The sequence below is a fragment of the Castor canadensis genome, chromosome 7 (genome assembly GCF_047511655.1).
Source record: "Castor canadensis chromosome 7, mCasCan1.hap1v2, whole genome shotgun sequence".
NCBI classification, from domain to species: Eukaryota; Metazoa; Chordata; class Mammalia; order Rodentia; family Castoridae; genus Castor; species Castor canadensis.
The window spans coordinates 134688637-134707255 of record NC_133392.1 but is presented as its reverse complement, the minus strand read 5'-3'; the positions used below and the strand labels follow the sequence as shown (position 1 = coordinate 134707255).

Below are 18619 nucleotides of genomic sequence, written 5' to 3'. Positions count from 1 at the left end.
ATCTGTATGGCCACCTGACAAGTCCCTTAGTGTCTGAACTCTTTATCTTGCAGCATCATGTAATAACCAACAGTACAGGCTCTGAGGCAGTCTGCCTGTGCTGAATTCCTAGCTTTGCCTCATGTGAGTTGTTTAACCTGGGCTAGTCACTTAACCCCTCTGGACCTCAGAGTCAGCTCTCCATTGATAAGATCACATCTATTCCCTAGATCACTAAAAAGTGATTAGTTAAAGGCTGGAGATGGAGTTCAATCACAGAATGCTTGCTTAGCATTCATAAGGCTGTGGAATTCATCCCCAGCACTGAAAAAGAAAACAAGACAAAACAAAAACTTTAACGAAGTGTGTGACATATACATATATAGACATATGGAGGCAGTGACAAGATCAGTGGTTGATAAGAGTAAGGGAAAGAGGGAGAGGGAATGGATAAGTGAAGCAAAAGGTACAACTGTTCTGGACACTGGGATGGTAGATACAAGGTATTATGCATTTGTTAAAACCAACAGAATATACAACAAAAACAATGAACCCTTCCAGATCATCATGGGCCATAGAATGCAGCTGTCTCAAAACTCAAAACAAACAAAACGAATAAATCCTAATGTAAACTATTAACAATAGTGTATCAATACTGGCTCATCAATTGTAATAAATGTGCCACACTGATGCAGGATATTAATAATCTGGGAGGACTGAGTGTAACTCAGTGCAGAGCATGTGCTAGGCCTTGGGCTTCATCCTCAGCACCAGAAATAAAATAAAATAAAATAAAAATAATAATAGAAACTATGGGGGTAGGGCAAAGTGTATGTATGCAGGTATTATCTGTTCGATAAAATCTAAATTGTACAATTTACATCCATCCACAAATTTAAATAATATATACAATGACTGGCACATGCTAGATCCTCAATTTTAAAAAGTACTTAGGTGCATAGTGCCTATAGTCCAGCTACTCTGGAGACTGAGGTGGAGGGTTTGAACCCAGAAGTTCAAGACCAGCCTGGCAATGCAACTATGTTTTTTTTCTTTTTTAAAATCAGTTATTATCATTTGGCACTTTATTGGTAGTATTAACTGTTTATGGCATTTTAGCCTTTCTAACCTTAATGTAAATCTTTATGGAAAAGAAATCATGTTTTTCACTTTCCTATTTCCTTCAGAGTATACAGTGTGGAATCTGGCAAACACTAGATTCTCAGAGGACATTGAGGTAAATGAGTAAGCCATTTCCAAAAACATCAAGAGCAAATACTTCCTTATAAAATGATTCTAGGTGGAGTAGGGGCTTGGCTCAGTGGTATAGCACTTGCCTAGCATGTGCAAGGTCCTGGGTTCTACCCCAATACTACAAAAAAAAAAAAAAAAGATGTTATAGGATGAGAGCACAGGTTATTTCTCTGACTTGGCCACTGCTGTCTGGTTCTGTCTGACTAAGTCTTATCAGTCCTTCACATAGTGTGACTCCGCCTTGAGGATGACATTTTTTTTTTTCCTTAAATATTCTTAAGTTTCTTGACTGTACTAGATATATGATTAGCCTGCAGATGGAATATTTTTTCAAGTATCTACTGCTAGGTAAACTTAAAGGTTGTTTTTCTCCCTCCTTATTGTAGGTACTGACCCACAGCATTCTCTGAATTTATACCACTCAATTATGGGGAAAATCACTATAAGGGAGAATTACATGTCTTAGAATAGATAAGCTAGCCATTTGCCCATTTTAAATAAAAGTCTCTGAACAGGTCATCTATGAAAGCCCACTTCACCCCACTGAAGCATATTACATATGCTTATATGTAATACTTACAAGTTGTTCTTGGTTTTGTGGTGAACTGGTGGCACCATTTAATATCCACTGTAAGTTCTGTTCTCCCATGACTAGGCTGGACTGCAGGATAGCCGCATTGGGAGTTGGGGTGATGGTTATGGTGGGATTATTAGTTAGGACAGAGTTGGCACCCAAGGGCAGAGTCTGGACCATGGCTGGCAGGGGCTCAGTAGTACTTTGTGGTGGGGCTGGTGCTGCCACGGCTGATGCCACTGCTGCTGCTGCTGCTGCAGAAGCCCCAGCAACAACGGAAAGTCCTGGTCCAATGGGCTGGGGTGCCTGGGGGTGTGGAAGAAACTCTTGATGATTAGCAGCAAATTGTGTGCTGTGGGGAACAGGCACTTCTGGAGGTTGTAAGAGAGCAGGGGGGTTGCCAAATGCAGCTTGCTGGGAACCAGGTCCTAGGGAGGGAGCAGGCGGAGGAGCGGACGGAGCTGAGGCTGGTAGCAGAGGCTGGGGTGGCTCGGAGATGCCAGGCTGCAGTACAAGTGGAAGAGATAAAGATGCTGAATTTCCTGTGGGTGGCGGAACATCACTGACTGATTCTGCATCACCATTAAAACTTTCAATCAAGGCAGCTGGCAAGAAAAAAAATAGAAACATATATACATATCCCAAGCCTCATATAAACCACAAAAACAGTTATTATGGGAAAAACAAAAGACAACTGAAGTCTGTTAGAGCCAACTCCTTCACTGCTACCAGACTGGCTTTCTGCTTTCATTTTGTGACACCTCTGGTCCAAGTACCAAGTTTCATGATCAACCACATTTCCTAAATATGATCACTTAATATGGTCAAATCATAATTTAAAAAACGTGTCCTAAGGCTTTTCTGGAAACAGAGACTAGGCATCCTTTTTTGGGGCATGGCTAGGAATACACTTTCTGACTATGGTAAAGCTTCATGGACAGATTCCCATTCAAACACAGTATGACCTATGCATCTGAGGCTTGGTTTATGGGCAGCACCCATTCATGAACAGTGTGTCATATCAGAAGGGAAAACTCAAAGAGTCTGGAAAAGTAAACCCTCTTCTTCAGGGGCTCAGGGCAGTCAAGGAAGAGATGGAACACTCTTCTATCTCTTAAATTAAAAGGCCCATCCTTTTCTGACCCTTCATAGAAAACTTGCTTTATTTAAGCTAATTGAAATATATCACTGTGCCTGTCATTTCGTGTATCAACAAGACTGTCAACAAGCCTTCCCAGGGCTGGGAGCAGGGAGACTGTATAACAAACCTGTCTGCAGAGGATCTTCCTGAATTGCTGCATCATCTGAATTCTGAAACATTGATTCAAAGATGATTGCTGGTGAAATTGTGCTGAGGTCCTGGTCCTGTGTCTGATGAGAGATAAAAGACATGAGACTGGCCATCCTTAGACAGAGGACATAAGTAGAGCAGCAGAACTAGAATATTTTGACATGCTTCATGCTTCTGCCTTCTCCTACTTCAAAATGATATACATTTCCCTAAAGCTTAGATACTAAAGATCTGACTCCTCAAGAGTTGGAAAACTATGTCTTGTAGGTTGACTGCCTGTTTTTGTAAATACTGGAACACAGGTACACTCACTCATTTACCTATTATTTATGCTGTTTTCATGATACATCAACTGAGTTGTTATGACAGAGATCGTGTGATCCACATAGCCTAAAATGTTTATTATCTGGTCCTTTACAAAAAAAGCCTGTTAACCCCAGTTCTAAAAGACTAACTCCTACCAAAAAAAAAATTATATTATATCCATTACTGTTATGGTTTGTCACATCAAAATCACGTTGGAGTTTAATCCCCACTGTCAGGTATTGAAAGGTGGGAACTTAACTGACTATAGTGCTTAGAAGAGGGGATTATGATTGAATGCTAGTGGTTTTTATGGTCTATCATAGGGTTTTCATTTTTAAAGGCACAACTGAATAGTGTTCTAACACTTGAGCTACACTTCCAGTTGCTAGTGGGTTTTAAGAAGGAAAGAGGCCAGGTACAAATTGGGAGGCAGAGATCAGGAGAATTGAGCTACTCAGGACATAGACAAGAGGAGGTCAGTGCATGCTGGCCTGGGCAAGAACTCGAGACCATATCCCAAAAATAACTAAAGCAAACAGGGCTGGGGGATGGCTCAAGTGATAAAAGTATCTGCCTAACAAGTGCAAGGCCCTGAGTTCAACCCCCAGTATCACCAGAAAAAAAAGAAGAAGAAAAAAAAGAAAAAGGAGACCAAGATATAAATACACTCATACTTCTGTCTCTCACCCTATACCATGGTAGGAGTCTGCCAGAAACAAGGCAATTAAAAGGGTAATGGTAGTACACACCTGGAACTCCGGTACTCAGGAGGCAAGGCAGGAGGATTATGAATTCACAACCCCCCAAAAAACCCCCAAAAAACAAACAAACAACAAAGCACACCACAATGCCCTAGGGACTTAGCTACTGACAAGCATTAAACAAAATGGCCTTCACTTTAGTTAAGTGGAAGGAAAAGCTGCAATTCTTCTATCCATAGTTCACTTCTACCTAAGCATTCTGTAGGGCAAGAGTGACAAAGGCAATAGTCCAGGCAAGCAGGAACCAGGGATGTAGAGACTGTGGCAGAGTCTGGAGCAGATGTGCCCCAGTACAGAAGGCTTCGGCCAAATGCTGCCTGGGACTCTGCAGGCCAGGGATTCCCAGAGCTCAAGACAGGGCTGAAATACAGATTTTTATGTGAAATCTCCTAATTTCTAAATAAAAGTAAGTAATTGCAAATAAACCAAGGGCTAGCAGAGTGGCTCAAGTGGCAGAATGCCCGACTAGAAAATAATCCAAAAGGGGGCTGGGCGTGTTGCTCAAGTGGTAGAGTACCTGCCTAGCAAATACAAGGCCCCGAGTTCAAACCCCAATACCACCAAGATAAAATAAAATAATCCAAAGCACTGTATAAACTGGGTATGGTTATATAATCTGCTATCCCAAAAGCACTCAGAGGCTGAAGGAGGAGGACAGGAAGCTCCAGGCCAACTTAGGCTACACAGTAAAACCCTATCTGAAAACAAAACAAACAACAAGCAAACAAACAAACATGGACATTATATAGACCAAACTACAATCTATCTTCAGGTCAGACTTTGCCCCAATTTATGTTTTCAGATCATTTTGTAATAACTCTGCCTCTGAGAGGGAAAACTAAAAGATTTTTTTTTTTGGTGGCATTTATGTTTGAACTCAGGGGCCTCAGACTTTCTAGGCAGGCAATCTACCCCATGAACCACTCGGCCAGCTCTAGGGTTGCTTTGAGGGTGGGGAGAAGTGTGTGATGAGTAGTAGTGCTGCCCTCCAAGCTGGAGGTCCTCAGCAATGAAACTGCAACAGGAGCCAAAAGAGGTTAATTATTCTATCATAATTCCATCAGCTAGAAGAATGAAGGGAAAGTTCAGTAATTCTGATTGTCAGTAATGATGAGAGCTGAAGGCAGGACTACTTCAGTCCAGCTTCTAGTCCAGGGGAGTTAAGACATAGACCAAGAGTACAGCTTTCAAATTTTTCACTGTAACAAAAGGTAAGAAATACATTTTACATTTTAAATGCATCTGTATGAACAGAAGATGGGCAGGTGGTGCACTCAGGAGGCTGAGGCAGAAGGGTCATGAGCCCATTCCAGCCTGGGCTACAGAGTAGATCTTGTCTCAAGAAATAGAAACAGACAAAAATACATCATAAATATGTATTTCACATCATGTCTATGCATATGTATAGCCTGACACAAGTCTATGAATATCAGGACACTGCACTCTGATATTTTTCATTCGATTGATGTATTTGAAATGCTGATTGTAAACCACTGTCTTATAGCCCAGTAAAGAGGTACAATCCAATTTCAAATAGTGGGCTAACAACTACCATTAAGCTGGAAGCTTTGTAAATTTCTCATGGCTATTACTTTTTGTTCTACTTGTTTATAAATCATTATCAGTAATAACCTCACTCAAAAGGAATGGGCAAGCTGGGCATGGTATCTCATGCCTGTAATCCTAGCTATTTGGGAGGTGGAGATTGGAAAGATCATAGTTCCAGGCCAATCAGAAAAAAAGAAAAAAAAAATCTGGCCATGGTGGCATGCCCTGTCATCCCAGCTACACAGCGGGTATAAACATAGGGATCCTAAGCCAGGCCAGTGAGACCATATTGGAAAAATAACTAAAGCAAAAAGGGCTGAGGACATGGCCTACCTAGCAAGTGGCAAGGCCCTGAATCAAACCTTAGCACCCTTCCCTCCACCCAAGTAAAAAGGAATAGGGTTGACTGGGAATGGTAGCTAACATCCATAATCCCAGCTACTCATGAGGCTATGGCAAGAGGATCACATTTGTGGCTAACCTGGGTAACTTAGTAAGAGCCTGTCTCAAGATAAAATAAAAAAGTGCTGCTTATATAAGTTCAGTTGTAGAACATTAGCCTAGCATGTGGAAAGATTCAATCCTAGTTCAATCCCTAGTGCAAGGGGAAAAAAAGGGAAACACACACACACACACACATACACACACACACACACACACACACACACACACACACACACACGTGCATGACCACAACAGTGGTTATCCTTAGGGAGAGAAAATGGCTACTGGGGCACCAGAGGGGCCAAAGGGATGGTGGGAACGTTTTCTTGATCTGGGTGCTGGTTACACAGATGTGATAATTCATCAAGCTGTACATTTGTGATATATGCCCTTTCTGTATTATGCTGCATTTCAATAAAAAAGTGTGGGTTTTTGTGTATGATATTGGGGATGGAACCGAGGGTCTTGCACATTTTAGGCAAGTGCTTTACCACTTGAGCCACCACACTCCAGTCCTTTTTAAGAATTTCTTTAATTTAAGAAATATCTGATCTGCTGTTAAGCTCACCCAGTGAATTTCTTATTTGATGCATTTTCAGTTCTAGAATTTTCATTTGGTACATTTTTTATAGCTTCTTTTTATCTGCTGAAATTTCCTATTTGTTTAATCATTACAAGCATATTTATGTCCTTGAGCATATATTAGCTATTAAAATTTTTGTTAATTTTAGCATCTGAGTGTCAACCTCCATAGATCACCTTTTCTCTTAAACAGGGATATGTTTTGCTATTTCTTCACATGTATACTAATTTTAGATGGCTGTGGCCATTGCAAGTAATATACAGTAGAGACTTTCGATTCTGTTATGCTTCTCAGAAGAGTGTTGATCTGTGTTGGTTTGCACACTCTGTTAACTGCCTCTTTTACACTGGTCCACAGCTATACTCTTCATTTAGTTTTTCAGCGTTAGCTGAGGTGTTGACTATCCCACCCACACATCCATAGTTCATGGGTCAGTCAGAGATCTGGACAGAGTTTATACCTAGAACTTGGGGCTCCCTTTGCAGCTCTTTGCTTTTAGGCCATCTCCCACTCAGTTTCCAGGTGCTGTAGTCACTCCAAACTCTGGTTATTCAAGACTGTAAAACTGAGTTTTCACTGAGGCCACCTTGTCTAATGCCAACTGGGATCTGCCCAAGGTGAATAAGCATTAAAACCTGTAGATCCACCCAGTGCCTTTACTGTTATCCAAGCAACCCCTTCTTCCAAGGTTACTTCTGCTTGCTGTTGCCTCCTCGCTGGTGTCTTCATACAGTATTTTTTCACATTTTTTTCCAGTGTTTATAGTTTTCTGTGGGAGGGCTGGCCTCATAAGTACAAGCCTGAAATTACCATAAGGAGAACCCAGGCAATGGAGTGCTAACATTAAAATATAGTTTCAGATGTTATTCCTGAAATACTGACTTAGCAATCTCAAATTGCTGAGGCCCAAGAACCTACATTTTAATTTACTTTTTTATTGCTTTGAGATGGAATTTAGCTATGGTACCCAGACTGGCCCCAAATTCCTGGGCTCCAATGATCCTCCTGTTTTAGCCTCCCAAGTAGCTGGAACTACAGGCATGCATCATCACACCCAGCAGCTAAGAACCTTCATCTTTAGGTTTTCATTTGGTTTTTGTGGTACTGGGGATGGAACCCAGGGCCTTTCACATGTTAGGCAAATGCTCTACCACTGACCAGTTACTCCTCCAGCCAAGAACCTACACTTTTAGGAAAGGAATAAAGTGTTTTTTCTTTTTTGTGCAGTCCTGGGGTTTGAATTCAGGACCTTATGCTCGCTAGGCAAGCACTCTACCATTTGAGTCACTCCACCAGCCATAGAACCTCCATTTTTAGAAGTGCTGCAGTTAATTCCATGTATCATACTTTATGAAACACTCTTTGAAAATGCTCATAAATCATACAGTCTTTGATCAAATACTTTCATTACATCGATTCATTATGTGTATAGTGACAGCAAAATCTAGCCTAAGCTAAATTTATCAACCAGGAAAAACCAAACCCAAAATTAGTGTTGGTAACAAAGGAAAACACTCAGATTCTATGAAAGAAGCTTGCCTAAGCAAGTGATCTGTACGCACCGTCAAGAAGTCATGGGAATGGCAAGAAAAGTTCCTACCAGTATGAATCAAAGTAATCAGATCAAGACAGAATGAGTCTGTCCTGTAGCAGAGGGCTGTATACGAGGTTCCTTTCAAAAACCCAGTAAGGTAAATTTAAAGGAGGAAAAAGCCTAAGCCAGGTCAGAAAGGCAGGGCTTGAGAAAGTCCAGAACTGAAATTCTGGCTACATCTTAGTGCCACACTTGAAGCTCTTTGAGGACAAACCATCCTGTCTGTTATTACTGTCAGCTCAGCACAGTCAAGATGCCTGGTGAAGCAGTAGTCTATAAATATTTGCTAAGTGAGTAAAGAAGGAAATTCTGGGGACCAGGAGGCTACAGAGTGATTGATTTGGGCCAAAAAGGCATTAGGCAACAAAGAGAATAACTTCTCCTAAAAGAACTCTTATCGGGAAGGGGAAGAATGTCCTAAATGGTCAGTGACTGAACACAGTGAAATCTAGGAGTCTTCAGGCTGGCCTTCCTCATTTTCCTGTCAAAGGAAAATATGCTGAATCTTGCATCTACTTTTCTAGCACCCATACTTCAGGTCCACTTACCGTATTGGAATTTTCCTGCAATTCAGGATCTGTGGACAGAAGGCCCAAGTCACTCAGATAAAGTGAGTGATCTGTATCCTGTGAAAGAAAAAAATCCTAATTGAGTAACAAAAATCAGAATTTACAGGAGAGCATGTTACATAATAAAATACTTGGTTATAATGTCCTTAAGATTCCAAATGTCCATATGCATGACATAAAGGAGATGTGAACCATCTAAAGCAAGGGCTAAGTAGACTATTTCATTAAAAAAATTTTCTATATTCTTAGAAGAATCTCTTAAATTTCCTTATTTTTTGCAATGCTGGGGATGGAACCCAGGGCCTTGTGCACGCAACACAAACTCTCTACCACTTGAGCTATGCCCTCAGGACCCCCTTTTTTGTTTTTGAGAAACTATCTCACTCCTACCTTTGCCCAGGATAGCCTCAAACTCTAAAGCCTCCTGCCTCAGTCTCCTAAGTAGCTGGGATTACAGATGTCACCCACTGCACCTGGCCTGCCTTTACATTTCTTAAAGATGGTTAATAGTTTAAAAATTATCTCATGATTCAGGTTCAGGTTCCATTTTCACTTTTTTTTTTTTTTTTTTCCCGGCAGCGCTGGGGTTTGACCTCAGAGCCTCACACTTGCTAGGCAGGCGCTCTTACTGCTTGAGCCATTCCACCAGCACTATGGCTCAGGTTCCAGAATAATAAAAACTAGAGTAATTTACATTTACATTCTTTACATTTCTTTCTTTTTCTGGGGGGAAGGGCAGTACTACAATTTGAACTCTGCTTAGCAGATGCTCTACCACTTGAGCGATGCCCCAGTCTTTTCTGCTTTGGTATTTTTTCTAGTAAGAGTCTTGCATTAAAAGACAGGCTGGTTTGAACCGTGATCCTCCTATTTGTGCTTCCCTTGTAGCTGGAATAACAGGCCCAACTTTTTTATTGGTTGGGGTGGGGGTCTCCCAAACTTTCTGCCTATACTGGCCTCAAACTGTGATCTCCTGACCTCAGCCTCCCAAGTAGCTAGGATTACAGGCTTGAGCCACTATGTCCAGCTAGGCTTTACATTTCTTAAAGACGGTTAATAGTTTTAAAATTATCTCATGACTCGGGTTCCAGAGTAACAAAAGCTAGAATAACAGGAAATCAGTAATGTTTGTAGGATTGTTTTCATCATCTATAAAGTAATTTCACATGGCTCGTTTGCTGTTCTATAGACCTTGGAAGTAATATCCTATATCCCACATGAAATGAGAAAAATGATGCTCTGATAGTGGCAGTGATATGCCCCCAAACACAAACAGATCCAGTGTTTCTCAGTGAAAAGTCAATGCTCCTTCCAGTACCCTGTCACCAATGTGGGCACTTCAGAGTGGTCCTGAAGATTAACTATTTAAATTCTGTTCCCAGGCTAACTCTGAATTCTGGATTCTTAGAATGTTGGCCACAATTCATACACTTGAAATAGTGACTCTGTTTAACTCAAGTGGATCAACACTCCTACCTGTGCATGCATTCAACAAATACAGTGGTCCTCCCATCCACCATTCTGCTTTCCAGTTTCAGTTACCCAGGTTCAACCATGGTCCAAAAATATTAAATTACAGGAATAAACAACTCATAAATTTTAAGTTGCAGATCATTCTGAGTAATGTGATGAAATCTTGCCCCATTCCATTCCATCCCCCTTTTTCCAGACTATATACCCTACCTGCCCATTGCTCAGTAGCCACTTATGTAATTAGATCAGCTGTCATGGTGTTGCAGGGCTCCTGTTCAAGTAGCTCTTGTTTTCCTTAATAAGGGCCCCAAAGCACAAGAGTAGTGATGTTCACAATTTTACTATAGCATATTGTCATATTTTATATTTATTTTTCTATTTACTTACTTACTTACTTTTCAGTATAGGGGTTTGCAGTCAGGGCCTACACTGTTAGCCACTCCACCAGCCCTTATTTGTGATGGGTTTTTTCGAGATAGGGTCTCACAAGCTATTTGCCCAGGCTGGCTTCGAACCATGATCCTCCTGATCTCTGCCTCCTGAGTAGCTAGGATTACAGGTGTGAGCCACCAGCACCTGGCTGTTCTATTTTATTATCAGTTACTGTCAATCTCTTACTATGTCTAATTTATAAATTAAAGTTTATCATAGGTATGTAAATATAGGAAAAAACATAGTATGTATGTTCACTACTATCCACAGCTTTAGGCATCCACTGAGGAGCCTGGAACAGATCCCAGATAAGGGGAATGCAGATAAGGGGAGTGCGGGGGACCTAAGGTATTCACTGAATATCTACTATGTATTAAGTACTATTCTAGTACTTTCTAGAGACATAATAATAAACAAAAGAGTCTCTGTGTCTACAGAGCTTACATTCTAATGAAGACCAAAAAAAGTATGCAAGATGATGATAAGTACTATGGAGAACAAAAGGAATAGGAGTTCTTTCATTAGATGGCTAGGGAAAGACTCTCAGATAAGAGGTATCTAAGCAGAGGCTGAAGACAAGAGGACATAGGCCATGTATGCATCTGGAGCAGGTGCTCCAAGCAGAAGGTAGAAAATACTAAGGCCTGGAGGTGCAAGTGGGTGTTCCCTAGTTCAAAGAACCCCAAGAGAGGACAATATGCCTGAAGTAAGAAGAAAAGGAATAGATGGGGTCAGGTAAGTGACCAGGGGTCAGTTAAGTGACCAAGCCAGAGAGTACAGTGCCTTAATCACTACTAAAGAGATTGTGACTTTTACTATAAATGACACAAGAAGCTCCTGAGGGGTTATGCACAGAGGACAGACATGATCTGCATCATGGCTTAGAAAGATCTCTCTGACTGATTGATATATGTAGAACAGTCTGGGAATGGGGAGGTGCTAAGTGCAAAAGGTGCTAAAAAGCCCACTTAGCAGGTTATTCCATTAACCCAGTCAAGCAGGTGATAAGCAGACTGACTGAAGATAATTGGAAAATTGATCAGATTCTAGATATATTCTGAAAGTAGAACTGATAGACTTTGCTGGTACATGTGGGGTGTGAAGGGAAAAGGGAGTCAGGAACAATATGAGAGTTTTGGCCTCTGACACTAGAAAAATACAGTTACCATTTACTAAGATGCAAAGACTACAGGAGAAACAGGTTTGGAAATGTTGGGTTTTGGAAGAGTAGATATTATGTGGATAGAGATGGGGAGCAGGTGTTTGAAAATCCATGTCTGGAGTTCAGGAGTGAACCAGACTAGAGATATCAATGTAGGACCCAGAGGCACGCGGATGCTGTGAAGCCTGAGACTAGGAGGCATCTCTCTAATGGAGATGTCCAGCTGTCCAGAAGAGGGAAGGCTAAGGACTAGGCACTGGTGTGCTTCAAGGGTCAGAGATGGTTGGCAGTTAGACTCTCCATGCATTGTTATAAAAATGAGAAATTTGATTGACTTAAAAAGTACAGTTTAGCAGAAAAAGATTAATGAATTTAACATTTGTATCTGTTGTCCTCCTCCCTCCAAACCCCCAGCAAGAGGCACTAAGAAGTCATTTGCCTAAGGTCATGTGACTAGTGACAGAAACTGTATTTGAATTAAGTCAGCTGAGCTCCAGGGGGCTGTCCTCTTTTACAACTAATGGTATTTTGTCTCTTACAACACAGGGCTTAAGAATTGGTTCTGAGTTGGGCGTTTATGTCTCATGCTGTAATGCTAGCTACTTGGGAGGCTGAGATCAGAAGGATCACAGTTTGAGGTTAGCCTAGGCTGTAAGTTTGCAAGGCCCCATCTCAATGGAAAAAAATCTGGGCATGGGGGGGCCACCTGTCAACCCAGCTATGGCAGGAAGCTTAATATAGGAGGATCAAGACTGAAGCCAACTTGGGCAAAAAGACCCTATCTCTAAAACAACCAGGGAAAAATGGGCTGGCAGCTTTGCTCTTGTGCAAGCATGAAGTTCTGAGTTCAAATCCCAGCACTACAAAAACAAAACAACAAAAAACTGACTCTGGAAACATAGACTAAATTAAGACTAATTACAAGTTCTGGTTACTTAGGCAAGTTATTTTATTTCTCCTTGCTTCAAGTTTCTTATTCAGTAATATGGGGATAATAACAGTACTTATCTCACAGAGTTCTTATGAAAGTATTTAGCACAGTACCTGGCACATATTTACCATTAAATAAACATTAGTCATTACTAAAACTCAAGGATAGGGGGAAAGTGCTTGTAAAGGGATTTTTTGTTGTTTAAAAATTGGAAACTGTAGATTAAGAGTATGCTCTCCCTACCTAATCAAAACCATACTACATATTTTCAGAATGTCACTATCCTGGAAGGGGTCAGTGAATAGGCAAGACTGGAGTTCAGGGAGAGACCCAGGTTGAAAATAGTAACACAGGACTCAAAGGCAATGAGGATCCTATGAAGCCTGAGACTAGAGGAGATTCTCTGTATTAGAGGGTGAACAGGAGTCTAGAGAAGAGATAAGGTGGCAGACTGGAGGTCGGGGGAAGGAGGGTAGCTATTACAATAATGCAGGCAAAAAGATGATAGTGGATTGAACACAGCAGTCAGAAGTCATCAGATTCCACATATATTCTACAGATATTCTCAAGATAGAGCTGACAGGCTTAGCTCTACGTAGCTTCAGTTTCTTTTCTTTCTTTCATTCTTTTTTTTTTTTTCTTTTTTCTTTTTTCAGTACTGGGGATTGAAGACATAAGCATGAAAGATGAGGACTCTACTGCTTGAGCCAAGCCCCCTGCCCTTTTGTTTATATTGTTTTTGAGATGAGGTCTCAGTAACTATGCCTGGCCTGGCCTGGGACTTGCAATCCTCCTGCCTCTACTTCCTGAGTGGCTGGGATTATAGGAATGCCCCACCATGCCCAGCTCAGAGTCAGATAATAAAAGTACTTGGAAGGGGGCATGACTTCCAAGGCCCTGAGTTCAAACCTCAGTACCACCACTAAAAAAAAAAAAAAGTTAAGTACTTACTTTTCAGGCTTAAAAGACATAACAGTGCTCAGTACCATATTAGAAGTAACAATAGAAATTTACCCCAAGTTCCCTTAGGAATGGAGATCAGGGGAGCAGGAAGTATGGCAGGACTTGGTAAAGAACAACAACAAAATAAAAAACTGCCTAAAAGTCCAGGGACTTGTTCTGTGGCTTAATGTCATTTTATGGGCATGAGAAAATGGCACTCTCTTAGAGTATCTGGTTGACCTTTGAAAGTCATTCCGAGGCCTCTGGGTTCAAAAGCACCTTCTTCCACCATATAAAGCAAAGCTAAGGCAGAATCTGGTGAAATTTCTGGCTCCCATAACCCACTGCAAAGACACACATCTTGACCCTGATTTCTGCTCTCCATCTATCAGACAGATAGACGTTTTAACCTTTTTTGTGACACACAAACAATTGCTGTTCTGTGGTGCCCAGACAAAAACAAGAGACAAGAACATTGCATACAAGTTATGGAAACAGCCAAGATGCCCCACCACTGACGAATGGATTAAGAAAATGTGGTATCTATACACAATGGAATTCTATGCAGCCATGAAGAAGAACGAAATGTTATCATTCGCTGGTAAATGGATGGAACTGGAGAACATCATTCTGAGTGAGGTTAGCCTGGCCCAAAAGACCAAAAATCGTATGTTCTCCCTCATATGTGGACATTAGATCAAGGGTAAACACAACAAGGGGATTGGACTATAAGCACATGATAAAAGCGAGAGCACACAAGGGAGGGGTGAGGATAGGTAAGACACCTAAAAAATTAGCTAGCATTTGTTGCCCTCAACGCAGAGAAACTAAAGCAGATACCTTAAAAGCAACTGAGGCCAATAGGAAAAGGGGAACAGGTACTAGAGAAAAGGTTAGTTCAAGAAGAATTAACCTAGAAGGTAACACCCACGCACAGGAAATCAATGTGAGTCAATGCCCTGTATAGCTATCCTTATCTCAACCAGCAAAAACCCTTGTTCCTTCCTATTATTGCTTATACTCTCTCTACAACAAAATTAGAAATAAAGGCAAAATAGTTTCTGCTGGGTATTGGGGCGGGGAGAGGAAGGGGGTGGACTGGGTGGTAAGGGAGGGGGTGGGGGCAGGGGGAGAAATGACCCAAGCCTTGTATGCACATATGAATAATAAAAGAAAAAGGAAAAAAAAAAAAAAAAAGAACATTGCATACCTCTGATCCATTGTGTTGTGGAAGTACACTGTATGAGTGTCCTTTGTTATCGTGCCCTTTCATGTGACTTTTGAGACTATACTGAGTGCTGAATGTTTTCTCACAACCATTACTGGGACAGAAGAAGGGTCTTTCACCTGCAAGAATGACAAAGCACAGTAAATTTCACTTTCAGTAAAGTAATTTTATTGGATTGAGAAATCTACCTTTCCCCAATAGAGGGAAGTAAATATTTTTATGAGGGTTAGAGTAACAGTTGTTAAAAGTTGAAAAAACTACATGTTAATTATCTTAGTCCTAAAACTTAATGAAAAGCATTGGGAATGGCCAGGTCCCATAAAGTTTAAAGGGAAGATTTGCTATGTCACAATTTTTTTAGAATGTCTCTATACTGGTTTACTTTCTTAAGGCTGGATTCCTAAGTCTAATCTTTAAATCCTTTCACTTCTGAAGGAAACTCAAACAACGAAGGTGAAGGCCAAGCTGATTAGCCTCTCTCTCTCCACATAGTTTTACAGGTCTCAAGGAAAACAGATAGTCACAGGCTAGATGCAGGCTAAAATGAAAAACAGAAATCGGCCTATACTCACCAGTATGCGTACGGACATGAGTTTTCAGGTGGTGGCTTGCTGCAAATGCTTTTCCACAGCCATCATGATCACATCTAAATAAGTTGTTTAAGAAAAACAGGAGTCATTAGCCAAGAGATCTTCAACCTTAACAACACTTTCAAATGCAAACGAAAACAAATGTTCAGAACATTAAGATCAGAACGACAGCACTGTTTTAGAGACGGGATAATGAGAGATCCTTAAAAATAGAAGGTGGCACTTCTGGAATCAGATGGAGCTAAGAGACCAGGATGAATATTTCTTGTCCAACATGGAAGACACACTGAAAACCCTGACAATAAAAATCTTTTGACTAATTATTTAATAGAACTCTATTTAGACAGTGAGAGTCCATATAGAAAAATCTACATCCAGTGAAATATTGCAAATATCAAGAGTGGGTAAAGAGGGGCTTAAAGAGTGGTCCAATTGGAATAGCATCTGCCCAGCAAATGTGAGGCCCTGAGTTCAAATTCCTGTACTGGGGGGAGGGGGAAAGAGCCAGGCATGATGACACACAACTGTCTGTAATCTAAGCACTTGGGAGGCTGAGGCAGGTGAATTACAAGTTTGAGGCTAGCCTAGGCTAAATAGCAAGACCCTGTCTTAAAAAATAAAACCCAAAGCAACAAAACAAAACAAAGAGTGGGTAATAAAGAGTCTCACAGGTATACTTGAAATATGAGAACATAAGTCATCAGAACAGATCAGCTGTAATAACTATAATTTCAATGTTGAGATCTTTCTCTCTCTCTCTCTTTTGGTGTAGTGGTGGGGTTTGAACTCAGGCCTATGCAAGTAGCCTATCACTTCAGCCAAAATACCAGTCCTTTTTGCTTTTTTAATTATTTTTTATTTTTTTTATGGATGCTAGTGTACTGTATTTTTTTTTATTCATATGTGCATACAATGTTTGGATCATTTATCCCCCCTCCCCCACCCCTTCCCTCCCTCCTTAACCGCCCCCCCTCCCCGCCCCCTCTCTCTCCCCCCATCCCCTTGCTACCCGGCAGAAACTATTTTGCCCTTATCACTAATTTTGTTGAAGAGAGAGTATATTTCATTATTTTTTAGATGGGGTCTCATGTTTTTTGCCTGGCCAGCCTTGGACTACTATCCTACTACCTACGCCTCCCAAGTAGACAGGATTACAGGCATGTGCACCACCATGCATGGCTTGTTTGTTCATATGGGGTCTCACTACTGTTTTGCCAAGACTGGCCTTGAAATGTGATCCTCCTGATCTTTGCCTCCTGAATAGCTGAAATTATAGGCATGTACCACCATACCCAGCTCTCTCTGTTACCTTTTTGATAACCAAAGTTAGAAAGTTAATCTTTTCTTTCTCAGAACTACTAGGGCATGATCTACGTACTTCTTTTAGGGCATCTCTCAGTTCCAATTGCATTTAATCCCCCTGTATATACTCTTATTATCTGTTATCCTAAAATAAATTCTTTGAGGGCAGGGTCCATGTAGCTCTTCACATTTGCTCTATTTCTTTTATGTAGCAGGCATTCAATAATTATTTATATGAACAAATGCATCTTTCCCCCAGATGAGATATAAAAATTTAATTTCTCCTCTCTCCATTTCTTTCTTTCTTTTAAAATCATTTTTACATTTACTCACATGTGTATACATTGTTTGGGCCACCTCCCAACCCTGCATTTTCTTATAAGTCAAAATATGTTCTTTCTCTCACTCTCTCTCTCTTTTTTTTTTTTGGCATTACTGGGGTTTGAACTCCAGCCTTCACACTTTTGAGGCAGGTGCTCTACCACTTGTGTCTCCAGCTCAAAATATCTTATTTCTTTAAATGCTTCTCTAAAGCATTTTCATTTTTAATTATATCTAAGCATCACTGCATCTAAAGTGCCATTTAATATTCAAGAAAAAATAAGCAGTTTTAATCATCACAAAAATAAATACATGTCCTAAACAGAAGTCAAGAGTCCCCTCAGAAGCCTATAGGTAGAAAAGTAACCTAGGCTTCACAGCATGTGCAGAATAACCAGTCAGAATCTAACAACTCTTACCCTCAAAGGGGACATGACTCAGGAATGCACCTGTAATTTAAAAATCTAATTTTGCTTAATTGGTGTCTAAAAGCTACCTGTCCCTGAAGACTTTTAAACTGCTTTTAAATAACCTAATGAGATGAGTGATTTGAGAATGGACATTGTTTATGTTAGCAATACATTTAAATTACATTTAGGGGATCCTTATAAACTGAGTATCTCATAAAAATGTCATTTAATCATCCCAAAGCTGTTTCTCAGCACCTACTGAGTGCCTGAACCATGCTACATGCTGTGAGCACAGAAGAAAGCAGATGATAGGAGTCTCTCCTTTAAGCTTATACTTTTCTTTCTTTTCTCTTCTTTTTTTCTTTTTTCTTTTTTTTTTTTTGAGACATGGTCCTGCTATGTATCCAAGGCTGGCCTCAAGAACTTGCCATCTTCCTGCTTCAGCCACAAGTGCTGAGATTATCGGCATGCACAACCACACCTGGCTCAAGCTTATACATTTATCGATTAAATATATTTTAGTTATGCATGTATGTTGACATATATAATAAAAAAGTGGATAGTTCTGGATGGGCCTGTTGGCTCAGCTGTAATCTCAGCTACTCAGGAGGTAGAGACTGGGAGGATCTCGGTTCAAGGCTAGACTGAACAAAAAGCTATCAAGATTCCCACTCTTAACCAATAGCTGGGTATGGTGGCATGCACCTGTCATCTCAGCTACACAAGAAGTATAACTAGGAAGAGCATAGTCCAGGCTGGCCTGGGCAAAAACATGACACTCTATTCAAAAAATAACTAAAGCAAAAAAAAAGACTAGGGGCTTGGCTCAAATGGTAAGGTGCCTGCCTAGCAAGTATGATGCCCTGAGTTCAAAACCCAGTGCCACCAAAAAAAAGTAGAAGAGTCTGTGTTTGTGTATGCACAT

At 40.7% G+C, this 18619-nt stretch overlaps 1 protein-coding gene across 2 annotated transcripts in view; it reads right to left on the bottom strand.

Annotated features, from left to right (window-relative positions):
* The window catches only part of Mtf1 (metal regulatory transcription factor 1), a 43078-nt gene that overhangs the window by 4890 nt on the left and 19569 nt on the right, over positions 1-18619 (bottom strand). For both annotated transcript variants that reach the window (XM_020173656.2, XM_074080538.1), the window contains exons 5-9: positions 15644-15717; positions 15054-15190; positions 8883-8960; positions 3076-3178; positions 1814-2412 (exon numbers count right to left, since the gene is read on the bottom strand). In XM_020173656.2, coding sequence (XP_020029245.1) covers positions 1814-2412; positions 3076-3178; positions 8883-8960; positions 15054-15190; positions 15644-15717 — 991 coding nt within the window. The remainder of the gene's footprint in view (positions 1-1813; positions 2413-3075; positions 3179-8882; positions 8961-15053; positions 15191-15643; positions 15718-18619) is intronic.